Source organism: Littorina saxatilis, linkage group LG2, assembly GCF_037325665.1.
Source record: "Littorina saxatilis isolate snail1 linkage group LG2, US_GU_Lsax_2.0, whole genome shotgun sequence".
In the NCBI taxonomy this organism is placed as follows: Eukaryota; Metazoa; Mollusca; class Gastropoda; order Littorinimorpha; family Littorinidae; genus Littorina; species Littorina saxatilis.
Window position 1 is genome coordinate 46,364,601 of NC_090246.1, and position 23,188 is coordinate 46,387,788.

At 41.0% G+C, this 23,188-nt stretch overlaps 1 protein-coding gene across 1 annotated transcript in view; it reads right to left on the minus strand.

Moving 5' to 3' along the window:
• LOC138955272 (low-density lipoprotein receptor-related protein 1-like) overlaps nucleotides 1–23,188 on the minus strand; it is a 218,177-nt gene that overhangs the window by 92,945 nt on the left and 102,044 nt on the right. Inside the window, exons 5-20 of the mRNA XM_070326910.1 lie at nucleotides 15,552–15,689; nucleotides 14,912–15,037; nucleotides 12,155–12,298; nucleotides 11,516–11,670; nucleotides 10,988–11,072; nucleotides 10,094–10,256; nucleotides 9,505–9,730; nucleotides 8,962–9,139; nucleotides 8,347–8,475; nucleotides 7,169–7,402; nucleotides 6,460–6,640; nucleotides 4,437–4,656; nucleotides 3,910–4,105; nucleotides 3,424–3,549; nucleotides 1,151–1,294; nucleotides 429–560 (exon numbers count right to left, since the gene is read on the minus strand). Of these exons, the coding sequence (XP_070183011.1) occupies nucleotides 429–560; nucleotides 1,151–1,294; nucleotides 3,424–3,549; nucleotides 3,910–4,105; nucleotides 4,437–4,656; nucleotides 6,460–6,640; nucleotides 7,169–7,402; nucleotides 8,347–8,475; nucleotides 8,962–9,139; nucleotides 9,505–9,730; nucleotides 10,094–10,256; nucleotides 10,988–11,072; nucleotides 11,516–11,670; nucleotides 12,155–12,298; nucleotides 14,912–15,037; nucleotides 15,552–15,689 (2,577 nt within the window). The remainder of the gene's footprint in view (nucleotides 1–428; nucleotides 561–1,150; nucleotides 1,295–3,423; nucleotides 3,550–3,909; nucleotides 4,106–4,436; nucleotides 4,657–6,459; nucleotides 6,641–7,168; nucleotides 7,403–8,346; nucleotides 8,476–8,961; nucleotides 9,140–9,504; nucleotides 9,731–10,093; nucleotides 10,257–10,987; nucleotides 11,073–11,515; nucleotides 11,671–12,154; nucleotides 12,299–14,911; nucleotides 15,038–15,551; nucleotides 15,690–23,188) is intronic.

The window sequence follows — 23,188 nt, forward strand, 5'->3', positions numbered from 1 at the left end:
CGTCTTATTTTGTCATGTTTTCTTTCCCCCAAAGTCAGTGAAGTTGCATTCATGTAAATATCACCTCTCTCCTAGGAGCTATTTTGCTTTTGAAGGTACTGAAATACAGAGTCTGGCATATCATTACCAGTATTTCCGACAAAAAAAGGTAACAGGCCATCGGGGTATAAATGGTAAAGCTACCAAATGCCAACAGAATAAAACACATATTTAAATGCATGTTGATGCGAATGTGCACCTGTGTGCACAGTCGCATTTCAGTACATGTGTGTGGGTGTATGCAATGCTTCTCATATATCCTGTAGATGTTGCCATGTTTAAACATGGAGGTCTGTAAATTCAACTCAAAATATCAGTAAAACATTATGATTTTGTGGAAAACACACATGCACTCATCGATGCGCCCTCACACCCATCAATATACTCACTCCTGCAGTTTTCTTCACTCTCGTCACTGCCATGAAGGCAGTCATTCTCCCCGTCACACACAAACTGCAGGAAGATGCAGCCACCATTGGTACCCTCACATTTGTGCATACCCTCTCCGCATGTCTTGTTTGCTGTTCAAAGAATTTAAAGTGCTGTGTTCTGGTTACTGTTTCAAGTAAATCACAGAATTCATGACATATGATTCTTCAAAAGCTAGGCTTGGACGTTTATAAGGGTGGAAGCATTTCAAGAGAGAACACAAATGGAGGTTGGCTACTAGAAGGGTGAAGTCTTCTGTGATCAGGGAAATGTTACATAATCCTATCTTCTTTCCTGTGCATGGGGTATCTTTATGATTAAGATACAAACTTGTAAATCCTTGTAAAAAAAACCAAATTCCAAAACAAATCACGAACAGGTGACTTTCTGACATGGGACACAGTTGCAGCGGAGATCCCCCAAAGCACAATCAGAGTTAGAACAGAACAGTGTTAGTTCCCTGAATGAAGGATGACGTCGTCACACAATAAGACAAAAACAACATGAAACAGTACTTCACTAGTTTGAAGAAATGAGTGCACAAAACAAATCACTAACCTTAAGCCGTCTCATGACACAGTTACAGAGAAAATCATTAAAAATGGGAGAGAAAATATCCAATACTCAAGTTTGAAAAAAGAAAGCTAGAAGTTTGGAAGACTGCTATAGAACGAATACCCACTCTTATCAAGGCAAATTTCCACAGCTTCATCGGAGCCATCAGCACAGGTGGGGAGTCCGTTGCAGGTCTGTGCATTGGGAATGCAGGTACCATCACTCACACAGGTGAAATAGCCTGCAGGGCAGTGTAGTGCTTCCACAGCACCTGGCCAAAGTTTGAAAAGAAGGTCAAGGACTAAACTCTACTGACTCAGCAAGTTGTTTACAACTGTGATGTCTTATCCACAGCACATAACAAATAATCTTTTGTCTGACAGTGTTGTTACAAAAAAGCTCTATTTGAGGCAAGAACAGAATCAACAAACAATACTAGTCTTTAAACCAAAATATATTATCAACATTAAAATCATCGAAGAGAACATAATCACGTTTACTCGGCACAAAAATTATATCAAAGCCACATTCCCTTAGAGCAAATAATTTCTTAAACAGGTACCCGCACCCAGGAGGCCTGCATCTGTCAGGGATCGCATGAACTGGACATGTCCAATATTTTACCAACAAATATCTTCAAATACCAAAAATTACTTTGCCAACCAGTCACATACAAGGTTGTCGTCACCAAGACTGAGACTGGTCTCAAAAACCGGGAAATCTTTAGATGATGCAGTTGTTTTTTATTTCAAACCCTCGAAGTATTCTCCCTTAGCGGCTACACACAGTTTAAGTCGTTGGACCCAGTCAAGAAATGACCGTTTGAAGTCGTTTTTTGGCACCTGGTTCAGACACTGGAAAACAGCCGATCCGAGGGCTGATCGACTGTCAAATCGACGCCCAGCCAATTGTCTTTTCAGATGAGGAAACAAAAAAAAGTCACAGGGTGCAAGATCAGGAGAGTAGGGAGGATGTGGCAAAGTTTCAAAGTTTTCTTCCTCCAGGTACTCTTTCACCACCTTGGATTTGTGAGCAGGTGCGTTATCATGAAGTAATTTGATCCCTTTCAATCCTGTAGTTGGTCTGGCTCTCTTGTAGTAACGAACGATGCCAGCAAGAACTTTTTCCTTGTAGTACACCCCAGTGATGCTTCTGCCTTTTTCGCGTGGTTTTTGAAAAATGACGCCCTTTGTGTTATAAAATATTGTGTATAAAACCTTCTTGCCGGAGCGACATTTTCGCACGATCCGAGGGGCATTGGCACCTTTTTTTATCCATGCTTTGTTTTGAGCTTTTCTTTTTGGCTCAAAGAAGTACACCCAAGTTTCGTCTCCAGTCATGATCTCATCCAAGCGTTTTTGATCACATCCGTCGTATATCTTGAGTAGCCGTTGGGCAAACGTAACCCTACACCTCTTGTTCTCTTCAGTGAGGAAATGTGGTACCCATCGCGCGCACACCTTTGTGTATCCAAGTTTGTGTTTTAAAATTCTCAAGACAGACGACAACGAAATGTCCAGTGTTTCGGCGATAAAATGACTGCTCACTCGGGGATCTTCATCAACTAACCGTTGCACATGGGACACCATTTTATTGTCGGTTACAGGTGGTTTCTTCACTTTTCCCCTTGCATCTTCCACAGACGTTTTCCCTGTTGAGAAATGCTTTGCCCACCGAAAAACTGTCGCGCGAGATGGTGCTGTGCCTGGGCTTACAGTTCTCAGCTCTTCAAGTATGTCACCGGCCGTTTTACCAAGTGCCGTTCTTATTTTGATGTAGGATCGAAAATCCTTCTCTGAAAATGTGCTTTTTGCCGCCATTTTTTAGGCCAGTGTCTCTCGCTTACATGACTAAATACACTGTATCTTTACGAAAACACAACGGATCACAAAGAAATTATGCACAATAATACGTCATGTACCAATCTTGATAATGACGTCATTTGTTATAAATGTCGTCATTTGATTCTGTGCAAAAAAGACCAGTCTCAGTCTTGATGACGACAACCTTGTAGAACTGACAAATAGAACCTACTAATATTTGATCTGCTAGAATGTATTTTCTAACAAATGAAACAATCAGAGAGCCAGGATTCATACAGTGGAACCTGATTTTAAGACCTTGAAGAATCAGAAAAAAATCAGGTCTTACAAATGAGGGAGACTTACAGAGGTTTTAAGCAGAGAATCTGAAAAGGTAAGGTCTTAAATGTGGAGAAGTCTTAAATTGGGGAGGGGAGGGGGTTTTAATGTGGGGAGGGGGGAGAGAGGGAGGTGGGGTCACTGTACTTTGAAAGATATACTGATTTCAAAATGGATAGTGGTCATTAACCTTTGGGGCCCTAAACTCATATTCTGTTTTAGGAAGAATGTTGTCCAAATAGCTTTGCAGCATTCTCACCTGAGCAGGTATGGCTGTCAGTGCTGAGCATTCTGTTCATAGCACAGACGCAGGTAGCTGTTCCAGGGCCATTGGGTATGCACATGTCATCACACTTGTTGTTCTTACTGGAGCATGGGTGAGTCTCTGTCAGCAAACAAACATCTCCTATAAATGGCAAGGCGCAAGTGAGTATGTAAGTGTAAAGTTCACTGTGAGACAATTGCTTGGATGCTCAACAAATCTGCGCATGTGTCCTAGTCATACTTAAACATGTCAACCTGATGCAAGACTAGATTAAAGTAAGCTTTAGAAAAGGCTAAAATACCCACAACAATTATAATCAATAAACAGAAAGAAAAAGCGAAGACAAAGTGTAAATACAAAGGACGCAAAAAAATCACAACACTTTTGGACACTGGCATGAAGCTGTGAAGAAAGCACCACATGGGCAATGATTCAGGTCACTTAAACAAGACAAAATGTTAACAGCAAGCAATAACTCACCATCAAGTGGAACTTGCTCTGACGTTACTTTCACCAGGTCAAAGAGAGGCTTGCTGTCTCTGCGTAAGGTGATGACATTCGCCGACTTGTTGTTCCAGCTTCGTATCTCCCCCTTGATAGCCTCTGTCCAGTAAATGGTACCATTGTGGTAGACTATACCGTAGGGGTGGGACAAGTGGTCATGACTCACTTCAACCTGCAACACAGTTAGTGATAAGGTGAAAAAGCCACATTCACACATTCACAAGATTCCTTTGGGAGTCGCTTTCCTTTACTCAAGGCTAATATTTTCCACAATAATCTCTGTATCATCACATAATTCTGTTAGTGAATTTTTTCTCTCGATTGTCTGCATATTTATAGATGCCATTTTTGTTTTGACAACTTCTGCTTGTTTTCAAAAAGGCGTTTCATAAATACTCATGGCCCTACTCTTGCCTACTCTAAAAAAATAGGCTAAAGCCGGAGATTGTCCCCCAAAAACTTACACACATTATGAGGTTAAACATTTGACAAAGTTTACTCACCCTGTGGTCAGAACCGTTGAGGGCCATGCTCTGAATGCGGTCATAGTAGGCCTCAGTCCAGTACAGGCGCTGATTTTCCACATCCAAGTGCAGGCTGTTAGGCCACTGTACCTGAGTGTCTGTCGTTAGTACCTTTCTGTCCGAGCCGTCCATTAAAGCGCTTTCGATCTTCGCTTTTTTGGATGATGGCTGCATTACCCAGTCAGTCCAGTACATTCGCCTAAAACAATTGAGAAAAAAAAGGAGAAAAAAAGAGATCATATTAGCATTAACTAAAACAAAATAACATATTATTCACACCTGCCAAAAAGGGTGAGAGTGGAGGAATGGGGTGGAGTGGTCTGTTTGTGTGATAAGGGGGGTGGGGGTTGAAATCTGTTATTCCATACTGAGGTTAAAGGCACAGTAAGCCTCCCGTAAACCATCACAGATACTGTCAGGCTTTTACAAACAGTACAAACACCCTTCCATTTGAACGCTCACCGGGCGGGGATGTAGCTCAGTCGGTAGCGCGCTGGATTTGTATCCAGTTGGCCGCTGTCAGCGTGAGTTCGTCCCCACGTTCGGCGAGAGATTTATTTCTCAGAGTCAACTTTGTGTGCAGACTCTCCTCGGTGTCCGAACACCCCCGTGTGTACACGCAAGCACAAGACCAAGTGCGTACGAAAAAGATCCTGTAATCCATGTCAGAGTTCGGTGGGTTATAGAAACACGAAAATACCCAGCATGCTTCCTCCGAAAACGGCGTATGGCTGCCTAAATGGCGGGGTAAAAAACGGTCATACACGTAAAATTCCACTCGTGCAAAAAAACACGAGTGTACATGGGAGTTTCAGCCCACGAACGCAGAAGAAGAAGAAGAACGCTCACCAAAGGGGAACATCCCAGGTGCCCTACGTAAAGAGCGAGCAATTTTTAAAGAATTAATTTTGCAGATTGTCTCGGACACTTTTTGGACCCATCCTGAACTCAAGTCAAAAATGAGTTACTTCCCTTCGGGTCTCATTCTATCGATGTAAACTGGAGTTAGCCGTGGATCGATGATTATCAGAATGTTTTTGGACCGTGGTGCGTTTTTGCGCTAGACCTAACTTTTAAAATCTAAATAATAAATTGACAGCTTGTTACACAAAAATTCTTTAATCATAAAAGAATTCTTTTTTCATCAAGACAAGATCAGTACAATTCAAAGTTGTGAAAGTTTGAAAAAAGAAAAGCCCGGAAGCAGGGTCACGCAAGGGTCATAGCAGACGACGGTTTATGCATATCGCCAGTTCCTCTCAACAGTCAAAAGCCATCGCTAGAGTTCTTGTGAACCACAGCCGTTTGTTTCGTGCATAAAAACGTGCTATTGCAGATAAGCTCACATCGAGTCGCATTCAAATTACTAACTGACGACTACATTGTGAAAAAGGGAAACTGGATCACACGGGTTCACGATGGCTCAGGGGTAAGATAAACCACGCAAAAATAAATTCTTTGAAAATTGTTCGCTCTTTACGGAGGGCACCTAGGATATTCTCAATCGGTGAGTGTTTAAATGTAAGGGTGTTTGTACTGTGTGTAAAAGCCTGACCGTATCTGTGATGGTTTATGGGAGGCTTACTGTACCTTTAAGGTAAGAGAATATAACATTTAAAAGGTTCTTCAAAAGGGCCAATCATTCAGTAAGATCCTTAAAACTGCTGGGTTTTTAGACATAAAACAACTGAAGACACAAAATCAGCTGATGCTGTGTTCCAAGTACTGAAAACTAATGTTGCTATCTATATATGAGCGGTTCAGTTTAGAATAATTGCTGCGCTCTCCTTTTCTCCAGTTTTTCAGAAAATGTCATGCTCTTTCCCTAGTCCTGCACTACAGATTTTGTCTGAAATACTTAAACAGAGCTCTCTTTAAGTCCTTCACAATACTGCCAACAAAGTCTCTTGTGAAATTATGACACATATCCACGAATATTACCCAAAAAAGTATGAAAAACACTGTACTTGTCGAACATGAAAATGAAACTGTCAATACTGACCCTCGCAGGGGATCCAGCGCGATAGATTTGGGGTACGTCACGTTGTCACAAATGACCTTCCGAGCGAGACTGAGGTTGGCTAGGCTGGCCACAAAGATGCAGTTGAAAGCATTGTCTGTCCAGTACAGGTTTTGACCCACCCAGTCCACTGCAAGGCCCTCACTTGTTGGGGCTCTGCTGCCTGTAGATAGAGAAGATAGAAACGCTGGTCAGAGAATTTGACAGTAAAAGGAAACCTTAAAGGCGGAAAGAAAACAAAACAAGACAAGAGAAAACAACACACACATGCATGCATGCGCACACAGACACAATTCTCTGGCTGCATACACATATACACACAGACATACATACACATGCACACACACGCATGCAGGCAGGCACGCACACACACACACACAGACATGAACACATGGAATAGAAAAATATTGTCCAATCTGATAAATCGATGCATACAAAAGAAGGCCAGCTCATATGAAAGAGCAACGGTCATACACGTAAAATTCCACTTGTTCAAAAACACGAGTGTACATGGGAGTTTCAGCCCACGAACGCAGAAGAAGAAGATTTGAAAGAGGCATAGATTTTATTTGTTTTTCCTGTTTTGAACTGTTGTTGTTCCTTTTCAAAATACAAAAAGAAAAACAAAAACATGCAGCTAAATAAAACAAAAGAAAACAAAATTCCGGTGATGAAAGAATTTGAGAAGTACCTCCAGGATGTAGGATGGTGGTTTTGCCAGTAGCATCACTGTAGTGTCCTATCTGTCGGGTGTTGACATCAGAGTAGTAGACGTCGTTATTACGAGGGTCAACAGCCAGTGCCACAGGGCGCACCAGGTTGATGATGGGCTCGTGCACATCTCCTACATCTGTGTCCATGGCAACACTACGGATCATCCCTTGCTGCGCGTTGGCGTAGAGAAGATAGGAAGGAACGCTGATGGCTGCAAAGAAAGAATACAACCGTCAGCAACCTGGAGGTGTACTGCATTTCACGTTTGTGTTTAGATGTGTAGGGTTTCAGACAGTATCTTCAAAACATGACTTTGGTTGAGTAAGATGGTCTGGCTTGAGAATTTATCAAAGCATGCTGTGTGCTTTGGGAAAAATATGTCTCCACAAAATGTACATGTGCATGCCCACACACACACACAGACACACACACACACACACACACACACACACACACACACTCACATGCCCACACACACACACAGACACACACACACTCACATGACCACACACACACACAGACACACACACACTCACATGCACACACACACACACACACACACACACTCACATGCACACACACACACACACACACACACACTCACATGCACACACACACACACACACTCACATGCACACACACACACACACACACACTCACATGCACACACACACACACACACACACTCACATGCACACACACACACAGACACACACACACTCACATGCCCACACACAGACACACACACACTCACATGCACACACACACACAGACACACACACACTCACATGCACACACACAGACACACACACACTCACATGCACACACACACACACTCACATGCACACACACAGACACACACACATGCACACACACACCAAGACACACACACACACAGACACACACACACTCACATGCACACACACAGACACACACACACTCACATGCACACACACACAGACACACACACACACACAGACACACACACACTCACATGCACACACACAGACACACACACACTCACATGCACACAAACATAAAAATGCTTACACGCCCACACACAAAATGACACACACATAGACTCTCTATCGCTCTCAGTTTCACTCTCTTTCTCTCTCTCTCTCTGTATGCAGGCTTCAACTGCCAAATACTTACGCTGACACTCGGTTTTGTTAACCAGCTTAAAGCCAGTCCTGCAGACACACTTGGCCACAGCCCCACCATTTCCAGGTACCGGGATGCAGAAATGACTGCAATTTTTCACACCACAAATGTCGCCTGGCACTAGAAAACACAAAACAAACAAAGATTAGTTTTGTTGTGATTCACTTTTGCAAATACATGTATCCTCATTTAGATCAGCTTTCAAATTAAATCACTTGGCTGTGCTTTGTTGTTCCCAGTCTTGAGAACAAATTTAAAGCACCTTTATAAAACAAAATAAAGAACCAAATTTCCTTGCTTTGAGGTGCTTTTCTGAAGATTTAACTACCGATACTCACATTAAAGAAAATTCACTCTTTTCACGTTTAGTCAAGTTTTGCCCGTATTTGTTAGCAAGCCAGAAACCTTGGTCACGATCAAATTGGTCATTTGACCATAGCAACCAGCCAATTTATGCAAAAGAATCCCCTAATTGTGCTGTATTTATTGAAATACCAGTCGAACAAGACGAGCAAGAATAACACTCTTAGCACTGACCAGTCCATGATTCATTCTACAGTATTTTCAGACGTACACCAGTAATTCAGGTAATGCTATTGTGCTTACATCTGGGCTGTCGCACTTGATGGAAGACCTGGATGACACTGGGGTTGCCGACAGTACCAGAGACCAGTGTAGGGGGCTGAACGTGGTCATAGCGGTGGAGCTTGATGATGCTGTGGTTGTGGTGGTTGATGACGTAAAGGCTGTTTTCCAGCATGCTCATACTGAACACATTCAGCACCTGCAGCACAGAATAGAAAATACTTTACTGTCCAGTGTTCTCAAAGAATGTCTCTTCATGTTGTAATTAACACAAAAACGTATACAAACGAAACATGTTAACTACCACCTTCTTGCTACTGTAAAACGGAACAGCTCATGCCAGGACCCCTCAATGAGAGGAAAACCCACCAGTAAATGCCACCAGTCTTGCACTTCTTTTAGGTATGATCGAGTAAAGCAAATTTCCAGTGATTTCTGATCTGACTGGCTAAGGAGACACAGGTTGGCCGAACATGTAAATATCTCATTCGCCATGTCAGTAATCTCTTTACAAAGTGGCGCTAAACAGTACTCTTCGTACAGCTGTTCATTATCAGAACTCACATTCAGCCCATGTACGATGGTGACACGATGGTTTCCGTCATAGTCAATGCGCTCAATGAAATCTAGGAAAGAGTCGCCCCAGTAGAGGTGCTGTCGGACAAAGTCCAGCGTGATTCCATGAGGATGCACGATCTTCTTGCTCACAAGGTCTGCCTTCCGGTTCTGACCATCAAGGTCAGCGCGACCTATCCTTGAACTTGTAGACCAGTCCGTGTAGAACATGTATCTGAAAGCACAGAGAAAAGAGGATTAAATTGAGCATACTTCATGCGAAAAAAGTGTCAATCCCAAAGACAGAATTTGTGAGCTGAATGGTTTTAAATTTCAGCTTCTGCTGAAAAATCTCAATTAATGACTCAGCACAAATACACATTTAAAAAAGATATGTGCTCTGTACAATTACATGGCATTAATCAAAATATGCTGCAGCAAAAGAAAGCTAAAAGGAAAACACAACAAAAAACATTGGATGTGTTTGGGTTTTTTTAGTTGTTCAGTCAAAGGCATGTAGGAAGCAGTGCCAATGCGCCTGCCCACGCGCACACACACACACACACCCAACCACCCACAAGACATACACAGAACTCACCCTTTAGTGGGATCAAGGGCTAGGCTTTTGGGCCTGGAAATGCCAGTGTTAATGAGCGCCATGCAGTATTTGCCATCATCTGTGCACACAAAGATCTGTTCCCTGACCTCATCAGCAAAATACCAGTTCCCTGACACCCAGTCCTTGGCTACCTGCTTGATGACTGCAACAACATCAAAATATACACTTCAAAAAAAGTTAAGGAATAGTCAAGAAAATGTATACAATCTTTAAACATTTATTAAACACCAAAGTTCCAATAATTTGCCTTTTTTAGTAATCACAAAAGGACTGTAAGTGTTGCTCTAGAAACATTTCGGCAGACAAATTTAGTTGTGCCATGCTACACACATAGAGAAGATGCTTTTCGGGGGAAAAGGGGTAGGTTTTCAAAGTAAATGTACTTTGATTATGCCAGGGCAAAAACGAGTGATGCATGTCACGTAAAATGTGTCTCAACCTCACGTGTCTTTTTCACAACAAGCATGTTTGGCTAAGTTCATGGACCAATTTCTTCTTCTTCTTCTTTTCGATCGCCGATCACACTTGGAGTCCAGATCTTGAGATATAATTAGTGGTCCTCTGCAGCGCAGCCACTGGCCCGTACAGCTTGTTGTGCAGGGACTCCGGCAATGGCCAGATTTTCTCTCTCAGCACCTGGTGGTTCCTGCAGTCTCGTAGGATGTGGGCCGTGTCCTGCTCTGGACCAATTTAATTAAAAGATGTCCTTTCATCAGAAGGGCCTCACATCACCTAGCCCTACTTCAGGACCTGCTGTGTAAGACTTCCTTCCTTCTTTTTGCTTTTGAGAGGGGGGGGGGGAGTCTCAAAAGGTGATTCTACTGTCCCATTATACAACGCCACATCTCACTACAGTCACAATGATGTACTCACAGTCAAGACTGAACTGCATAGAGATGTTCCACATCTTGCTGTTGTCTGTGGCATCAGCACAGGTCAGGGGTGCACTGTACGACGCCTGAAAGCACCAACATTGGCACATCACAAACACAAGCTCAGACACAACCATGGGAAGAGCTAGTGGACAAACAGAAAAATGGATCTATGGAGAGCTGATGAGTTTACAAAGAGAGATCTGGGAGAACTGATATATTATTACTATCTTGCTTTTAAAGTGCTTTGCGGCTATTACAATTTGTCCTTTCTTGCACTTAAGTGGCACAATACTACTGGAGGTTCAGAAAGACAGACTGAAAGATGGAAAGGAAGCACAAAGAGAGAAAAATAGTACATTACTACCACTACACACCCCAGTCCATCCCCTCGAGCGACACACACACACACAAGCGCACACACGCACACACACAAACTAACATACACACACCTTTCACCAAAATTTCATGATATGACACGAAGGGAAGTCAGGCCATTAAACCAACAACCTTAACTAATCTAACTAACCCAGCAAATAGAGTTGTTGGCGTAGTCGAAAACCAGACTGGAGATCATTTTTGTGCTGAACTTGATCTCACCGACAGGGGTCAGCTTGTCTCCGGCCTTGTTCAACACCCGGATGAGTGTTTGATTGGCCAGAATGAGTTTTGGGGATGGTAGAGCTGAAATTAAGCAAAAAGAAGAGCACGTAAGTATTCCGCCATGAGCAAAAGGAAATATTCATCGGGTTACAAGCACAGGCATCTGTAATAAAACATCATTTGTGCCAACAGCTTCGCCCTTTCAGTAGATGTGTGAGTGTGCTGAGAGAGAGAGAGAGAGAGAGAGAGAGAGAGAGAGAGAGAGAGAGAGAGAGAGAGAGAGAGAGAGAGAGAGAGAGAGAGAGAGAGAGAGAGAGAGAGAGAGAGAGAGAGAGAGAGAGAGAGAGAGAGAGGGGGGGCAACAAAACCCCAAATAGCTTCAAAGAATGACCAAAGAAATAAGCTGGCCAAAACCAACACATATATACTCTTTGTAAACAATTTGCCCACTGTCATTCATTTTATTGCTCAACTTAGACTTCATCAGAATGACATACGCCTTTTGGTTTGAATTTTGCGATGACAACGAAAAGACAAGCAAATACCAAACCTGTGATTCACTTACTTGAGTTAACATAACACCTGGACTTGGACACTTTCCCGCTTTCATTTGTGTGAGTGTAGCCATCTCGACAGGTACAGTTATACCCTGGGCCATCATCCGTGCAATCTTGGTCGCAGTAAGCATCATACATGCATTCATTGATGTCTGTAAACATTAACTATGAGTTAGAAACAGGATAGTAGATAAAAAAACGTACATGCGAGAAATCATCAACATATAGTGTAATATAATTTCAAAAACCTGCATGCAATATCTTAGGACATGGGTGAAAGCTATGAAAATCAAATTGACTGAAAATTTTTTGAGGCAGGGGTCCAGGGGCCGCCCAGGCCCTGGCGGGGTACGGGGCAGGGCCCCGTTAGGGGGTCCAGGGGGGCAACGCCCCCCGGACGAAAACGAATTTTTGCATTATACATTGTGATTTTGTGGCCTTTCCTGGCAAAAAAATACACTTTTTGTCACTATCATGCAGGTCAAAAAAATACCTTCAGATTCTAATGATATGGTAAAAAGGGTAAACAAAATCAAAACAATTCACAGAAGTAATCATTTATCTTTTGTATCTTTTCACACTTGCATCTTCCAACACAACGACACAATGGATAACAATTAACATTGACAACAGCCAATTACTAAATGAAATAAAAACTGAACAATGAAATAAAAGTTCGAAATATTTAATTATAAGAAGCAAACATTGCCAGACAGGCATTGAAATAAATGATGAAACAGAATGTCACACATGCAAACAGCATGATGTAGCACTGCACAAAGTAGCAACTAAGCAGTAGCATCTCTTATAGTGCAAAGTTCTCAAGGAAAAGCACTTGAGTTTCAAGCACCAAACTTATCACACACAGTTTTAGTTTCATGAACTCCAACCAGTCCCATCGCCATTTGTTGGCTAGACCAGCATCAATAAGATCTGTCCATGCGTTTTCCGTCAAAACCGGTATCTTTGTCGCAGAAATCGTGTCACCACTTCATAATGCCTGCCAAAACGCGAGAACTTTTTTTTTTATCGTGATGCAGAGCGAATCCGAAAGCGAAGAAACCTCACCTACGGGGTTTACCGCATAGCAGTTCAAAAACGCGTTCCGCTTAAAAATTTTTTAAAAAAAAAAAAAAAAAAAAAAAAAAAAGTTTTTAATTTTTTTTTTTTTTTAATAAAAATTGCGGATTGACGGAATTTCCGTCAGACTTATTTTCAGATTGACGGATTTCAGTCAATTGACGGGCTACTTTCACCCATGTTAGGATGACTGTGACAGCCAACTTTCAGATGTTCACTTTCTTAAAAGGACTTGCAAGAATGGATCGACCAATCACCTATTCTTCCATAGACTGATACAGATTTGTCACACACACAAAAAAGAAAAAAAAGGAAAACAAGTCGCGTAAGGCGAAAATACAACATTTAGTCAAGCTGTCGAACTCACAGAATGAAACTGAACGCACTGCAATTTTTCACAATGACCATATACTCGTAGCATCGTCAGTCCACCGCTCGTGGCAAAGGCAGTGAAATTGACAAGAAGAGCGGGGTCGTAGTTGCGCTGAGAAGGATAGCACGCTTTTCTGTACCTCTCTTCGTTTTAACTTTCTGAGCGTGTTTTTAATCCAAACATATCATATCTATATGTTTTTGGAATCAGGAACCGACAAGGAATAAGACGAAAGTGTTTTTAAATTGATTTCAAAAATTTAATTTTGATCATAATTTTTATATTTTTAATTTTCAGAGCTTGTTTTTAATCCAAATATAACATATTTATATGTTTTTGGAATCAGGAAATGATGAAGAATAAGATGAACGTAAATTTGGATCGTTTTATAAAAACTTTTTGTTTTTAACAATTTTCTGATTTTTAATGACCAAAGTCATCAATTAATTTTTAAGCCACCAAGCTGAAATGCAATACCGAAGTCCGGCCTTTGTCGAAGATTGCTTGGCCAAAATTTCAATCAATTTGATTGAAAAATGAGGGTGTGACAGTGCCGCCTCAACTTTTACAAAAAGCCGGATATGACGTCATCAAAGACATTTATCGAAAAAATGAAAAAAACGTCCGGGGATATCATTCCCAGGAACTCTCATGTAAAATTTCATAAAGATCGGTCCTTCTTCTTCTTCATTCATGGGCTTAGGCACCCACGTTCACTCATGTTTTTAGCACGAGTGGATTTTTACGTGTATGACCGTTTTTTTACCCCCGCCATTTAGGCGGCCATACGCCGCTTTCGGAGGAAGCATGCTGGGTGTTTTCGTGTTTCTATAACCCACCGAACAATGATATAGATTACAGGATCTTTTCCGTGCGCACTTGGTCTCGTGCTTGCGTGTACACACGAAGGGGGTTAAGTCACAAGCAGGTCTGCACATAAGTTGACCTGGGAGATCGGAAAAATCTCCACTCTTAACCCACCAGGCGGCAGCGACCGGGATTCGAACTCACGACCTCCCGATTAGGAGGCCGACGTCTTACCACCACGCCACTGCGCCCGTCTAAAGATCGGTTCAGTAGTTTAGTCTGAATCGCTCTACACACACACACACACATACACCACGACCCTCGTCTCGATTCCCCCTCTATGTTAAAACATTTAGTCAAAACTTGACTAAATGTAAAAAGAAGAAGAAAGAAATCACTGAGGACATCAGAAGTCCGGCTTCTGGAAAAAGGAGGAAGAGATCATCTATCTACCATTGAGCAATGTGACCAGAAACAGCTTCTGTACCATTTCTTCTCCACATACCGACACATTCGGAGCGAGTCTTGTTGTAGACCTTGTCCTTCTCACAGTAACACTGGGGTCCCTGCATAGTCTCTTTGCACCTCTTGCATGGCGCAGTCTCAGCGTTATTCTGGCAGGCCCTATTCACTGCAAACGAAAAAATGAAAATGCTTAGAAAAAGCATCATGTGTTTGCATGGTAACATGCCCGAAAACCACTGTGGACACACACACACACATCCCATACCAATGCACTTGTACGCACACATACACTCAGCAACACCTGCAGATACATGTACCTTTATGACCTTTGTGCAAAAGGATATATCAGTTTTCCGTGGTGTACAATAGACTTAAAAATTAAAAAATTATCCCATATAACCCTTATCCTCAACACACACACACACACACACACACACACACGTGCACACACATGCACTCACGTTAATGTACACAGCCTGTATGGCAAATCAGTCGAGGAGGCTGCTGCAGATAGTGCTAGAGCTGATGCTGTGGTCTGTGATACACTAACTCACCCTGGTATACACAACTTTACCCAACCATTCTTTTTATCGCCCCAACATCACCCACACCCACTCTGCCAAAAATGAGGTAGCAGCAGCAGGTATCAAACACAAAGCATTGTCTTGCATGAAACTCACAGCAATGGCCTCCCTCATCCGCCCCGTCAGCGGGGCAGTCCACAAGTCCATCACAAAGACTGGTAAAGTTGATACAGTCATATGTGCCAGGGCAGCGGTACATGTTGGGCAGACACTGGAACTGGTCCACCTGGTCACCTGCAATGTTGCCACGGAGACAAGTCAGATCAACCGTTCCTCTGTAAGGTGCTGGGCAAGCTGAGGCATGCCATTTAATGCATTTGAAGCGCTAGTAATTTTAGTCACAATGACACTGAAGGGGTTTACACATTCCCATGGTTGTTACACACACACACACACACACACAAACATAAACATGAGGTTTTACTTTGTTGCTACAGTACAAAGTAGCTTGATGATGTCAATGCAAAAGTTCAATGGACCATGAATGATCTTTCAAACAAATAAAGACTGTAACTACATGTATGTTATTTAAAATGTTTGACAATGGTAACTAAAACAAGTTCACTTTTATGTTGATTCTTGCTTTTTTTTGTTGCTTGTCTAATGTTCTAAACTGATCTAATTCCTCTGGAACATAAAAAAAGATATTAAAACAAGCTATGTTTACTCTTACACCCAGTTCAGTTCATTACCTCTACACTGAAAAAGAATAAATGTTGCAGAGAATTAACAATGCACAAACAGAATTTGAGTCTGAGACTGACCCGTACATGAAGTGGCAATACCTGAAGCTGCAGGCACAAACACATGTGCATGGGAGATCATTCACTTTGGATGTTCATGACAAAAATGGTTAAACAAATTTATTTAAAATAAAAAAAAGAAGGAATGGGGGCTTCAAACCATAAGACACCAAAAACATACTCCCCTAAGCCTGATCAAAATCTGACCCGCATTTGAATTCTACGTGAAGAACAAGACCACCATGTGATCCAGATCTAGTCTTCAAATTAAAGCGGCAGACCTTGAACCATCTGAACAGATTTTTCGTAAGATCCACCAGCACCCAAGTTTGCTCTGACAAGACCAGTGTTATCTACACAATGACCATGCTTTCCTGCACTCTTCTCACTGACCATGCAGGTCATCATGTATTTTGTTTCAAAGCAAGACTTGGCACTAAAAAAGTAGTACACCATGTATAGTCTGGGGCTGACTGACTGTTGAAAAGTTAGGTCACAGCTTTTAACACTTTCAGATTTAAAAAAAAAAATTGTAAGCGTACTTGACACATTAACATGAAGACTCTCAAAACACTTCAAACTGCTGTATCTGAAAAAATTCTGAGTTCATGTGGAGAGTATCTTTGAATACTTTAAAAAAAAAACATGTTGAACTGAGACTCATTTTATTTAAAAACCATAAGCTGTTCAAATCATGGTGTCTTCTGAATAAAAGTAGTCCCTTATCTCTTATCAGATAAACCTGAGCCCAAGCAGTCAATTGCAATCACATTGTATAACTACAAGGGTAAGCCCCCCCCCCCCCCCCCCCCCCCCTGAAGAAAAAAAAATCCCAGGCATTTGTTGATATTCAATTAGTGAGTCTGGACATAAAGGAAAAAAAACGGTTTTAATTTTGTTAATCTGAAAAACTCAAGATGAATCCAAACAAAAATAAAAACAAACAAACTCATCAATTTTTTTTCAAGTGTTATGTGCAAAGTTTTGGGCTGACATTAATTTGTGAGTCACACAAAATTAACATAGGAGTTAAAACTGTTAAATTTGTCAACAAATACATGTAGTTCCCCCCCCCCCCCACCCCCCTTTTTAGAAATTAATAAAATACAAAAACTAAGGGAGAAAAGGATGACGTAAACAGTCAGCATTCTCACAAGACGATAAAGATGTTCCCATATATCTCATTTAAGATGACAATGAATTCAGGTTGAACAATATTTCAAGATCTCCTGAATCGATGAATCAGGATATTAACAGATTGTGTACTGTACTTGGAATATTTAAAAGCTCAATACATTGTACCACTTCATTCTCAATATATACATTTTTTTTAAACAAAAAAACATCCAGGCTAAGGTTATAAGACACTGAAGGGGCATTCCAGTTACCAAAATAATAGAAAACAAAAGTGGAATGAGTTAAATGAAAAAGAGATGAACATGAACTGATTACATTTGAATGATGTGAGTATAATCTTTCACAACCAGGAAAATGAAAACCATTCAAACTGAGTCTTCAACAACAGTTTCATCTTCTCTTACTGTAGTGTAAGAAACAAATATAAGCAAGTTAAAAAAAAATTTTTTTTAAAAAGTTCTACTGAATTAAACTGCGCCAGTGACCCACATTCTTCAGTTGTTGAAAAAAACACAACCTTTTAGAACAAAACTGAAAAACAAAAAAGCGTGTCAGGACTGTGTGGTCATGTGACTAGACCAGCATGCCACTCTGAAGTTACGGGGTTCGCATGCCACCAACTGACAGGGAATGAAAATCACATTCCAAATGACCAACCTTCCGGCAGCACATTGGTAATGGTATTGTAGAGTGCTGGTGGTAGTAATGGTAGACCTGTGTGGAGACACCAACAGCACTTACGTACAAGACGTTCACGCTCACAAACACACTGTCACTGAAACGTAAAACTAACCAGGCTGTCTCTAACTCTCTGTTTCTACCTAAAGCCAATGACACATCAAAATAAAGGCAGAGATGACACAACAAGTATATATACTGTCACAGACTAAGGGAACCAAAGTTAACTGAAACAAACTTAAAATATGTTTCTGACCTTATTGTTACAGATAACACTTTCCTCCACATGCGCATGAAGCTTGCAATTCAAATCTTAAATCCATAACTCAAAGAATCAAATATGTAGGTATATCTATTTACGCTAGAACACTTTTGCAAAAGACACACATTTTGCAGAAGACACAAATTTTGCAAAAGACACAAATTTTGCAAAAGACACATTTTGCAGAAGACACAAGTGACGAAATACAACAATAATGTTCAGACAATATCTAAAGCAGTGACAAATAACCATACTTATCATGGAATGTTCTCTCTTTTCTTTTCTGTTAGCATATTTTATCAATAACAATTTAACCAGGGAATGGTGAGCGGAAGGGAAGGAGGAGGGTGGGCGAAGCAAAGGAGCCAAGGAAACTTTAAACTGAATTAATTCTGTCCACCTTGGGGATACCAACAAGCAAAGGGAAGGACCCTTGGTCAAAGTAGGCTGAAAAATTAAGCCATAAAAAAGTGGCAGCTGCCAAGCTTTAAGCCATAACTCACATTCTAGATCAAGACTTTGTTACTACATGTATCGTACATTCATATCAGTTCTCCTGTCTACTGAAACATCCAACACAACATTTAACATTCAGGTCACCAGCTCATACTCCATGCCACAGACAACACTGTCATCTGAACGTTGTAAAAAATACTGGAAGATAGGCAGTATAATTGTTTGTTTTCCTTTGTCAAAAACTTCACACATACATGCATTTCAAGTTTATTCTGTATCCTCTGGTAAAGATGATAATGTGATGATAATCCCAAGCCAATCCTTTAGTCAGAATGTGAGTTGTTAAGGCAGTAAAAAAAGGGTCTCCAAATGGAAAAGGATAAACGCGCGTAACTATGTATCGCAAAATAATCTTAAAGATGCAGAAAACCAGATCAGAAAAAAGATGGTGGTGGGAAGAAGTCAAGAAGAACAAAGTAAATGAAATGGGGAAGAGAAAGAGAAATAGCGAGAAAGGGGGAGAAGAGAATTAAGAAAGGACATGCAGTGTATATAAAAAAGAAAGAAAATTTGATGTGTAACGTACATCAACTTCGACCAAAGTGTTCAACGGTTCAAGAAAAATTAAATGAAACGGAACTCTTGGAGAATGAAATATGTTACAACTACGGTGAAGTGCACACCTCCAGAGGACAAGTACCCCCTGGAGGCAAGACTCTGCTCGTGCACTGTGTACCGAATAAAAAAGGAAGAAAGGACAAAGCGGCTGTGTGTGTAAAACAAGATCGAGACTCCAAATATCTACAGCACAGACAATTTTTGTTGGGACTGAGTCGACCCGTATCAGAAAAAATTGTGACCAAGCAGCAGGGACCCAGTTAAGAAAAAGACAAAAAAGTTATTCAACTACACTGACCATTAGAAAAACCAGTTTCAATTCCACATACAAAGAAAAGACAAAATCCTGCCTGAAGCTGAAAAAGAGACAGTAGGATTTGTATGGGGAGGGAGTGAAAGAAACCTAGGACATTATCACTACACACTGAAAGCAGGAACCCAGAGATGACAATATTAACAGTCAAGCTAAACTGGGTGAATGTAAATAACCACTCTTACCTTTGCCTGATGAGAAAATGAAACACAAACTCCTAGTTATTTTGCAATCCAATGAAAAAATGCAACAACAACAAATCTCATACTGCAATATGTTCATGTAATGATAATATGGATGCTTAACAATTTTCAACATGCCTGAATGCAGTACAAGCTTAGTGTTCATTTCTTGGCACAAATGCAACAAAACTATTTAATATTTAAGCAAGGTGTTAGTACTCTTTTTAACATATGTGAAAACCAGCATTTCATTCAAAACATTTCATGACATGCACCAGCATTCCATACATGTCACATTGTGTCTGTACACATGCAAACATATGTACCACTAATACTAGCACTGTGACCCCAAAATGAACAGAATTGAAAATAACAATGAGGAGATGAAAAAGCTCTGAAAGTGAAACAGTGTTTGGCATGAAACAAGTCCTCATGAACTGACACGAAAGACAACTATCTATGTGTTGTTTTCGTTTTGGACTAGTGCCAAGGGTTGACATGGTAGCAGAGGGAAAAAAGTCAAAAGAGTGCCAGTGATACTATTGCAACCAAAATTAACCCCCTGCAGTAGGGGAAAACTACTTTGTTGTGACCATTTGGGACAAGGTATCCTTTTTGAAAACAACACAGTACAAACAAAAACATATTCAACACATATTTCACTTAACACTTTACTGTTACTTCTTATCAGAGCAACATTGAATAAAGAACAAGTAAGCTTGCTCCTGGTCAAGATGAGCTAAAATGTTGCAATGTATTTCATCCTTGCATGTTTACAATTTCACATACAGCTTACCAAGTGGTAAATACTTTCTATGTCAAATTGAAACTAATTCACACATACAAGAAAGGCAAACCAATCTATAATACTGACATTTGAGAAAAACTCTCCAGGCTTCTACTTGAGAATATCCCCTTGAAACTAATAATGATATTACTATTAGCCACCCCCTCAGTATGATATTTTAGTATTTTACTATACACAGCCAAAACCACACCTTACACAAGTTTATGAAAAGCGTCAGGGCTCAAGCTAAGATGAGCAGCAGCAGTTGAAACAGTCACCTACTGTATATATTCACGTAAAACTCTACTCATAATGCGCTTCTAAAAGGCAGATCTACCGGTAAGCTGGATGAAGAAAAGAATGTTGTTGATAAAACACTTTACACCTATCTGCACTGCTTTCTATCCCTAATAAACCTCAGCTAACCCTTCCTCTCCAAGCCCTTGATTCCCAAGTCCTGAGTCCCTCGATCTTCCCTTTACAAAGCTTTGGTAATGTTTACACTGCAGTACAAGTAAAGCATTAACTGAACTGAATATTGCTGATCACATTTTATTGGTGTAAACAACCCCTAAAATATTCACACACAATAAAAGCAATTACACTAATCAAGGACGAAGTAAAACTCTGTATTTTTTTACACAGACCTATCTCAGGGCAGAATTAATTAAGTGGCAATGGATTAAAACAAACACACTCTGCCATCAAACCTAGCGCCACCCTTCCCTGTCGGCGAATAAACCATATGAAAGATTGACTGACAACAACTAATTGTAAGTATGTATGCGAGTTATCTCGATGTAATGTCAGGACCTGGTCAGTTGACACATCAAAACAGGGAATTAAACTGTTTTAGGGATTAACACAGCTTGGTGCAGTCAAGGACATCAAAACACGGAATTAAACTGTTTTAGGGATTAACACAGATTGGTACCGTCAAGGACATCAAAACAGGGAATTAAACTGTTTTAGGGATTAACACAGCTTGGTGCAGTCAAGGACATCAAAACACGGAATTAAACTGTTTTAGGGATTAACACAGATTGGTACCGTCAAGGACAGCAAAACTGCATCTCAGGAGCAAGACGGGAGGGTGAGAAGTGAAGAAAAGAAAGTCTATCTGTCATTGTAAATTTTCCTTCTTTCTATGAGGGAAGATTTGCCCCCTTCTGCTCCCCCCCCCCCCCCTCTTAAAATTGAAACTATTTGTTCTTGTTTCATTGGCTTTGTTGTCCCAGTTGTATGCATCAAGTCTGTTGGAGAGCACAAGAACCCACATACAGGTGCGTGTACCTTTTCTCTGCAAGCCTGGTGAAGGCAAGGAATCGCCCTGCCCCCCCCCCCCCCCTCCCTCCCCCCCAATAATCTGCATACCCCCCCACCTTTTTAACTGACAGACTAAGGCATAGGCATATTTGAATAAGAATTGCCTAGCAGAGAACTGCCTAGCAGAGAAAAGACTGTGTGTGCCCCTCAGTCCAATTTGTGCAAAATTATGTGTATCTGACAGGGACTTGCATGTCTGCTACGTGCCAGTGTATTCTGCGTCGTACTGTGTTCATTAAAACTCCACACAGACATCTCTCTCAAATCATAGTAAGTATAATCACTCTCCTATTCAAATGGCACAATATCTAACCATGTGACAAAGCTTGCTTGTCAACAAACACCCAAGTTAACCAGAATAACAGCCTAAAACAACTGACACTCGTTCTTTCACAAATCCCAGCTTGATTCAGACCCTTCCACAAAAAGGAAAGCAGTGCCATGTCATAATAACTTTCTGTTAACCTGACCCAACAGCACCGGGACACCTGGTGAAGTCACCCCCACCCCTTTGAAGACCCTAGTTTTCCAGATTCCATGACCTACTGTTCTGCAAAACTACACTTCCTTCTAACCTTCACCAAAACTCTCTCATTCTACATTGTATTAATTGCTTTGTTCAGCTATGCGGGCAGTACAAAATACTGGTTGAAAAAGAGTGTCCTCAAACTAGAGAAAAGCAGCAGCTGTGGCGTTACGGTGGCTCAGTGGGCAATGTGCTGTGGACAGCGTGACTGGCAAACACAATGTACGGCGGTGAGATGAAAAACACTGCAGTCCGGTTAAAGCGGCGTGAGACGGGCATTTCTGAGGTATTTGGATAGAGATTGTGCTGCACAGGCGTTAGGAACATAAAATACTAGCAAAAATCGATTTACTGCAGAAAATATTGCCTTCAAGCAATTACAAAATTGTTGCAGTAGCAATATTTTTCATGACAAGCCTTTCAGGAAAGACTTTTATTTTTTTTATTTTTATTTTTTTATTTTTTACAGATGTTACTCACAGACTGAACAAGGCGGACGACTGGATGTGTTCTTGTTAGAAAGTTGTGTCCATTATACGTTTGGTCAAATGCTCTATTATTTCATTTAGTCTAATGTTCCGAAGGCCTGTGTGGAATAAATCAAGGCATGAGTGACAGACTTTAGCATGTAAGACTGAAGATCCCCAACTACTTATACGTGAGTTAACACAGAGACCTCTCCGTAAGAATTACAGATTTTTTTCT